Source organism: Antrostomus carolinensis, unplaced genomic scaffold (assembly GCF_000700745.2).
Source record: "Antrostomus carolinensis isolate BGI_N321 unplaced genomic scaffold, ASM70074v2 scaffold26328, whole genome shotgun sequence".
Classification (NCBI taxonomy): Eukaryota; Metazoa; Chordata; class Aves; order Caprimulgiformes; family Caprimulgidae; genus Antrostomus; species Antrostomus carolinensis.
Window position 1 is genome coordinate 11,394 of NW_010335397.1, and position 8,952 is coordinate 20,345.

An 8,952-nucleotide genomic window follows, 5' to 3' on the forward strand; every position below is an offset into this window, starting at 1 on the left:
ACGCTCAAGAGATGTTGTGGATGAAGTGAGTGTTTCTCTCAGGCTGTGGGATACATTTGGGGACCACCACAAAGACAGGCGCTTTGCTTATGGAAGGTAAATTGATCCAAGCAAAAATTTAAGTAACACTTCTAGTAAAATGTTAGGGCAGAAAAAAAATGGCAAATCTTAATTTTGAAAAGCAAGGACTTTAAAACAATCAAGGGTATTCATATTCCTGCCTACTGCAAAGAGGATTATCTGCTGCAAGGATTAAAAAAGATATAAATATTTAAAAAGCAGCATAGTTTTACTATGCTACATTTCCTTGAACAGCCTGCTAAGCTCTGTCAACAACTGTTGTCCTATTTTGAATTTTAAAGAAGATTCCGTAAAATAAGACTGTAGTTTTACAAAATTGAACATCAGCATTCCCTACCTGTATAAACAGTGTATGATATAATTGCCTAACAAGCAACTAACAAGGAGAGATGTTGAGAAACACCACTCCTACTCAATGAAATATTTATTTTATTAAAACCTATGATGTTGAATGGGCAGCTGACCTCTTGAAAGCAGAGCTATTTGCATGAAAGATGAGGCTCTTCTGTATTTTCTCAATTAAAGCTGAGAAAATGAAAGGTTTTTCTTTTATAAATGTCAAGTGTCTGCTGGTGAATTGATTAACCCTGGAAATTCTAAAAAAATAATAATAATAAAAAAAAAAAAATGTAGTTAGATTTTTCCGGGAAATATAACTTCAGCAGAGTTTCAACAAGGATTGAAGCCAGTGATAGTCTTTCTGTTTTGTTAGTGTCAATTAGATCCAGCCTTGTTGCAATACAGACAGCAGAACAGCTGAGTAACAGGCATTTGAATATACATATAGGGAGAATGGATTACCTGTATTGGGCAAATACTGAGCTGAAGATGAGTTTCGGACAGATATTTGATTGAGGTCTAAATTCTCGCACATTTTTTCACCTTCTTGAACTTTTTCTTATCCTTTTGATACCTGCTTCAGTCACTGATGATGATCAAACTTCACTAGACAGATACTTTTTTTTCCAGCTAGCAATGCGCTTCGTAGAGTGTCTGTCCCAGCTTTGAATTCCATGTTGCCAAAATGTGCTGTCTTAGTGTTTTCCTTCTCTCTGAGCTACCTGATGAAACAAGTGACTTTGAAGGATGACAGTCTTTTCTATCCTCCACTCCTTAGAACCGCTGGAGAGGGTTCTGTTGGTTGAATCCACCAGTTAAATGTTCACACTGTAAAACTCTGTATAACAGTTTGTACAAACCCCCCTTTGTATATAGCACTGTGTTAGTTGTGTTTTCACAAAGTCATGAATTACCTTGAATTTTGTGTTAAGAGCTAAAGTAGCAACACATCTGGGCTACAGAACCTGTGGCATTTGTAAATAAGCTTTGTGAGTGAGGGAAGTTACTGACTTCAAGGTAATATTGACCTTAATATTTAGTTCTACTTGAGTATGTGAATAGATATTGTTTTACCATTTGGCAGCATGTGGAGCCTACTTCGATAAATATGGATGTAATTTAACATTTCCACTAACTGTTCCTCTTTGATGTGGCCTCCTGGTATTCTGCAACAGATCCTGTGTCACTGAGAAGATTACTAGAGATTAAGAGAACAACATCAGGCATGTTCTGAACTCTGATCCTACGTTTACTGACAGAACAGGAGAGGGGAGAAACAACATACTTAGATTCTAATCCTGCAAATGCCAAGGAGGATGTGAATAACTTGAGATTTTGTGGGGTTAAGCATATGAACACAGTGATTCATTTGTGATGTTAGCAGAACTGAGCCTGTGTAGACTTAGGTTTGCTATACCCTGATCAACTTAAAAAAACTGTTCTGGAAACCTGCTGTTCTGTTAGTGGTTTTTCTGCAACTCTGTTAATGCAGAAAGTAAATGCCAACTCTAAAGAAACTATTTTATAAATCAAATTTCACTTGTAAAAATTCCTAATTGAAAGCACTGATTAAGTACTTGTTTCATTTAAAACCAACTGTTTATTATTTTATCTATTTTAGCATTTAAAAAAGAGGTTTCCCCTATTGGTTGTTCTCATTTATAAGAATTTACTTTAAATCACCTCTGTACATTAGATACAGTATACTCGTAGCTGAGTCAAATCTTGAAGTAAAGTGAAAGCCGTATTTTATGCCAAACTGCTCAAGGCTACAAGTGCCCTATGTTTCTGCTTGTCTGAAGGATCATATACTAATATAACCCTTTGATTCCCTTAAAATTTTTTTATGCATATGCCCCTTGTGCAGGGGAAGGCTTATTTCAGCCAAACACTCAGACAAAACCTCTAATTGTCATAAACATGGTGTAGCAAGAACCAGCAGATCATTAATTCACCTGCTGCTCATTGGAAAAGATTGTTCCACACAGTTTTATAAAATGTTACATAAATAGATTATGCTATAGATGTCAGGGTGAATAGTTAATAGAGCTTGCAGCAAGGATAAATCCTTCTTAATTCTTTATTTTTCACAGATAGAAACATGAAAGGAGAATGACAAAAGGAATGTGTTTTCCACTATTTTTGTGTGACAGAAAGAAACATATTTGAATGCCACTGAGGATGGAATAGTTAATATTTCTACTACCATCCTTTAAAATGGGAGCATGGAGAGTGAGATCCAGCTTGCATTCTACTGTGTGGTGTGTAGTTTAATAATCACAGTCCTCTGGGAGCTTTGGGAAACAGTTCCTAACAGCTTAAGGGAGGGAGGGGAATATAGCTGGAGGGACTTGTGGAAATATTTGCTGCAATTTTATAGCATGACATACTGTTTTTTTGTTGTGGGTTTTGTTTTGTTTTGTTTTTTTTCCCTTAAATTAGAGTGTGTGCTTTAGTTTTGGGAGTATCCTGTTTAGTTCAGCGTAGGCACTATGTGATACCAAACAGTCATTTGTTGTTATTGTCCCACAGGGTTTCATTTGATGCAAAATCACACCAAAATGTTGTAAAATGACAATATCTTTGCTATGATTAGTGTATTCATTTCCAGCTCCTAGTCGCCTTTTTGTTTAATAACAATCTAGTCTCAGTGCTGTTGTATTCTTTAAACCTGCAGATAAGGTGGGAACTTGATATAAAGCTCAAGTTGTTATTACATGCCAGTTTCTCTGGGAGGCACAAAACTGCATGTGTAAAGACATGAAAACATCTTAATTTACATTTCAACTTCACTGTCCTCTATCCTCTTGTCCAGTCTGGTTTTGAATGAGGATGTCACCATGTCATTGTGTTTAAACTAATTTTAAAAGTAAAGTGGGAAAAAGGCTGACTTGCACTTTTCTTCCATTTTGCATACTTTTCCTTCCCCCTCCCCCTCCCAGGTAAAAATGTTTGACTACAATTTGATGATTAATATCCTACATATCCTGGTTTTTGATACATGCAGCTCTAGTATGTGTAAACATGGGCACAAATCTGCAAAGAGTTAATTCAGTCCCGATCAAATATTTATTCTCAATACCATGGATGTGGTTTGTCAGCTAATTCAGCCAATATGATTTATTTACTTGCAACTTAAATATGAGCTGTAGACCAAACAAAATCTGTTCATACAGCATGGACAGAAAACAGCTTTTTCCTCATGACTTACAAATGTGAATGAGCCTTGCTGTGAGACTGCTGACAGAGCCTCTTAAAATATGCTTAGAGTATTTCCTCTGTTGTGGAAAAGCCTTGTGGGTATTCTGTGTACACAGAGGAGCACATGCATTTGTCTTTTTCTGTGTGATTACAGTTCCCTTCACCAGTTACTTCAATGTAATTGAATCCATAGAATTATACCTTCTGAATACTGCTGAAAAGGGTCCATGAGAATAGGGGTTTATCAATGATATTCAAAGACTTCCACTGATCTCTGTAGGGTTTGGTTTTTTTCCCTGTTTCTTTTTCTTAAACAGCAGTGATGATCATATTTCTATAAAAACAAAACCCAGGTAGCTTTGCTGTAAAATGGTGTTTGCATTCAGCAAATTCAGTGAGATCAGGGTGAGATAGGTGTCTTCACAGAGTTGCTTGGTTTGCCTTTAGTTAGATCAGTGCCCTCTGTCACTCACTGCCTGTACCAAAGCTGAGAATGGACCAGCAGCTCCTCTCCTTTCTTCAGAGAAGGTCCAAGGTTTCAGAAGTGCTTTGAATAAAAGCCCACACTTTCCCCTGCAGTCTTGCTATCCTTTTTTTTATCTTATGATAATTTTCCACCTTCCACATGCCTTACAAGCCATTTACTGACATGGGTTGGAGGGGATCATCAGAGATGTGTCTTCACAGCAGCAGCACTTAACAGACACAAGATAGTCTTTTGCTTTGTTAGCAGAGGGTCATCTGATGGGCAATCCAGTTGTTTTCAGATGTCTCTTACCTTGGCTGCTTCCTTTTGCCATGTTTTGCTGCCACAAAAAGTGATTAATTATCTTAAAATAGCAAAATTTGTGAGCCTCCTCATCTACTTCGCAGTGTTTTATAAGCTATTCCAGTTCTTCAGGAAGCAGTCCTGAAGAACTCCTGTAAAAAACCTTTTTTTTTTAATGTTTATGATTTTTTTTCCCTTTCAGTTTGACTCAGATGAGCCCCAAGAAAGAGTAGAATAAGCAGAGAGGTTCCCAGAGAGAGAGTTTTCTTGAGTAATTTTATTCTGATACAGAGTGCGTATGCACTAGTTGTTTTTTTTTTTTCTTTCGTTATCTGCATTAACATTTGAGGGTTTTTCACTCACTTGTTGTAAAGTTATATGCTTTTATATACTTAAAGCAGTTAAATTAATGTAGATCTACTACTTTTCTTCTCTGCATCCCACCATGATTCCATATTGTGAGTAGAAAGAGGTTGTTATGGAATTGCTGTTAGGAATCCTTTCTTCTTTAAAAAGGTGCATGCACCAAATGACTGTTGGTGAGGTCTGAGGTTCAACTTGATGTTTATGTAATCTATCTATAGCAGAGAGACACCTGTAATGCTTTAAACCTTCCTTGACTGGAGTGAAAAATTATCAAAGGTTATTTGTGGTATTACATAATTTTCCATTTTTTCTTGCTCTCTTGAGTCAGTGTCTGGTTGGAAAGAGGGCATTTGTGCTCTGCCCTAAAAGACTGCAAGGCAACATGAAAATCCCTTGGAAATGCTAAACCTGGGAAGTTACTTTCCATCAGAATATTGATCTTAGTGAATTATTTCTTTGTGAATAGGTGCCATATTTTCTCCCCAGAAAAAAAGATGCATCTGTCATCTGTTAATGTTCAGTTTTCATGTCTTCTATGACTTCAGAAGTCAGTCATACTGAATGCAAACTAGGCCCTGTCATTCTTTCATCTTCTCTCAGTTTTTCCCTCCCTCTTTGTCTTGTCCCTCACTTCCTATGTTCTTCATCAGTACTTATAAGGAATCATACTTTTACTGAATTTTGCAAACTAGCTTTGGATCTTCCTTTTTCTTTTTTCTTTTCCATCCTTACATCCCTCCCCTATCTTGAAATATTTTTTTTCTTCTAAACATGTTGCTTATCTTCCTACTTCTTTTAAACTCAGTATGTTTTTCTGATTGATCATTGGTTCCTGGGTTTTTTTAGAGAAGGAGGCCAAGAGTAAAGAAGGGGTTCATTTCTTCTTTCATTTATTCTTCTGCAGTATCTTTGATGAAAGTTAGTTGGTCCTCTGTAGCAAGACAGCATGTAGTTCTCACCTGTCAGCTACATCCTTACAATAACAGAAAATAAGCTTGAAAAGCCCACCTTTCCCTGTGTTTCTGGTTTCTCCATTGTTTTGTGAATTTATTTCTCATTATTTTATTTTCAGACTGCTGTCCAGAGACAGCAGTCAGCTGATATATTTTACAAAGCATTTTTAGCTATATTCTTATCTGTCCCTTTGTATGATATTGTAAGTTTTGGTGTTTGCCCCAGGTTGATCAGATGTGTTCCAGTTAGCCTTGTACCTTCTCTTGCTCTATCATTTTCTCTCATCCTTCTCCATTGATTTAGTGTTCAGGCTTTGTGTCTTACTTTTATAAACCCCAATTTTGCACGTGATACACAGAGTATTTCAGCATTTCAGCCTCAATTAACTATCTCTAGAATTACATTTATCATCAAATTTTTGTTCCTGCGTTAGAAATGCAATAATCTAGATCTCTGCTCCAGGGAAAGGAAAAAAGGAATGTATTGGTATGTTATGGTGGATGTGTATACTGCAAACATACCTGATTCCAAGGAGAGTTTTCCTGGCAAAATTTAGCCCAGAATCATGCTAGTGTACCTTGCAGGCAGCCTGTTTCAACTGCAAAGTTTTATTTAGCACTAAGATGGAATTTTTCGTATGTAAATGCTGAACCAGAATTATGGGTGAATTTATTTCTTATAGCTAGCAATAAAATGAACCAAATTCCAAGACTGTGTAAGCAGTCCTTTAAATTAAAAATAAAATTGTTTTCCTCTTGTAACATTGTTCTACATGACTTTGCCATTCTTTTTAGCACTATTGCTGGTCAGGCATTTGTACATGTGTGTAGGTTATAAACATTTCTGCAATGGAAAATGAGATATTTTAATAATTATTTGTGATATCAAAACACTTTTTGTCATTATCTGTAAATGGACCACTGTTTTCCCATGAGTGCCTCAAAGGAAATAGAAAAGATTTTTAAATGCTTAGCACTTAAGAGTGATATATTGTTTGTTAGGAATGTGTGGGAAAACTCTTTCCATTTTTGAAGCACAGTCTTGAAATATGCAATTTTCTTAAAGGTAGCTTTATCTTCTTTCTATTACTGTTGTTTCCTACTAAAAATGATGTTACAGAAATTTTAGCAATAGATCTGCATGCTACTCACCACAAAATCTGAATATATTTCAGGGCATTTTGACAGTTTCGCACATTACATGAGTACTTAAGAAGCTTCACTGCTGTTGGTAAAGTATAGAAATAATTGACTGTCCTACTCACATCCAGGGCACTGCATGGTCTTGCCCTGCCTTACCTGGATATCTTCAGTTCTTCACATGCCAGGCACTCCCTGCATTTTAGTCTTCCTGGCCTCTCATCTGTTTTGAGTGTGTGCACATAAGTCCTGTGTCTTCAGGTCATTTTGTTACGCTCACCAGTCACTTAATGAATTTCTTCTCATTTCATGTGATGGCTGCAACTGCATTTACTAAAAACTGAGTCTACTTAAAACATGATCAGCCTTGCTTATCTGCACCATTTTTTTTTCAGCTCAGTGAGATGCATGCATGAAAAATGTTGTATAACTGAATGAATCTCTCTCTTCAAAATATATTTGGATCGACTTGGAGATGTAGCAGGGTTTTGTTCAGCCATAAACGAGATTCTTAGGTGGCCTTCTACTGCCTGAAACTACTGTCTTTGGGAACTTGGGAGCTGGTATTTGCACTCAGGCTGCTGCCCTACACAATCTGTTTTCAGATGATTGAAAGACTATGCAGGTGGACACTAGACATAGCTCTTGTCAAATTCTGGTCTCGAGTAGGATAAGTTCAGCTGTGATGTAGGTCTCTGAGGAACCTTGGGAAAATTATGGGAAGTGTGTAGGAAAAAAAGTAAGGGCAGAAGGAGTGAAAGCAAAGCAATTTTTTATTAATAAATAAATGTCTTGGGATTAGCTGTTCTGGTAAAGTCAAGAGAGTCTAACCATTTGGATGAACCTCTACCAAATTGTTGGCTCTGTAAAATTCTGATAGATTCCCTTACTTCAACCTTGCTTCTTGGAGAAAGTTGATATCTAAAAATAGGGAAAAATAAAGACTATAATAGGAGAAATCCACTGGGATTCTTTTTCCCTCCATCCCCAAGTCTATTCTTAAAGTTTGATTTGATTAAATATGTGCAACAGACTTCTCAACCAAAATATAATTTGTTTATCCTTAAATTGATTCTGTCAGATTTAACTCTTGGGTCTCATTTAAGCTCTCTAAACCAAAATATGCACTTTTGACTTGTCCTTTAGAAAGATTATACAATAGCATGGCAATACAGTTCAGTCTTCCTCCTTTTCCTCTCTCCCACTCCCTGCATTGGTACACAGTTCAGAGATATCTCCTCTTCACATTCTATATTCCTCACAGCTTTATTTCTTCTCTTTTCCAAACTCAACAGTATTATTCCATGACTACATGGCAAATGATATCCCTTACACGTGACCAGCAATTCCTACATGCAGCAGTTTTTCCCGGTAACTTGTAAATTATAAACTAGAGGGAACAACTTCTTCCTAGGTAATACAGCATGTACATTTCAGAAGGCAGCCTGTTGCTTTAATGAGACTTAAACCCCTATTAACATATCTGCAGCCAGCACTACAGTTTATAATTCTAGATTCAGACTATGAAACATTAAACTTTTAAACACACTTACCATGGAATATATGAAATATCATTTAATATTGCTCTTTCCGTCAAGTTCTGTCTAAAATAAGAGTGAAGATGGAAAATATGTAGGAGTTTTTCATTGAGAGATAGATCAACAATGTGGTATGTAGGTACATCTGCAGTGCAGCTCATTGCACCAGCTCTGGAACATACATAGGGTCTAAGCAGATGAGTCTTTCAAAATCTCAGTCCCAAACCAATGGAGTGCTTTGTTACACAAAACAGCTCTAATTAGAAAACATTAACTTCTCTGCTGTTTTTAACAGCTCCATCCATTGTTACATAACTAATATACTGCTTCTTCTCCCCTACCTCAAGAGTTTCTGATTGTAGTGATTGCAGAGTAACTTCCAGGTGGTTACCTGTAACTTGTCTACTGCTGAAGCCTGAGGTTCATAATTTAAAGTTGTCTTGTCTTTGTCGGTGCTGTATCACTTGCTTTTTGGCAGTGATTTGGACTGCTATCTGTACATCTGATACAGTTCATAACTCATGCACCAGGAGCTCATAGGATGGCGGCACACCATGTGCTGGTT

The 8,952-nt window shown here is 36.8% G+C and overlaps 1 protein-coding gene across 1 annotated transcript in view; it reads left to right on the plus strand.

The window, feature by feature from the left end:
* RHOBTB1 (Rho related BTB domain containing 1) overlaps positions 1–8,952 on the plus strand; it is a 24,117-nt gene that overhangs the window by 551 nt on the left and 14,614 nt on the right. Inside the window, exon 2 of the mRNA XM_010174534.1 lies at positions 1–96. This exon is cut by the window's left edge and continues 6 nt beyond it. Within this exon, the coding sequence (XP_010172836.1) occupies positions 1–96 (96 nt within the window). The remainder of the gene's footprint in view (positions 97–8,952) is intronic.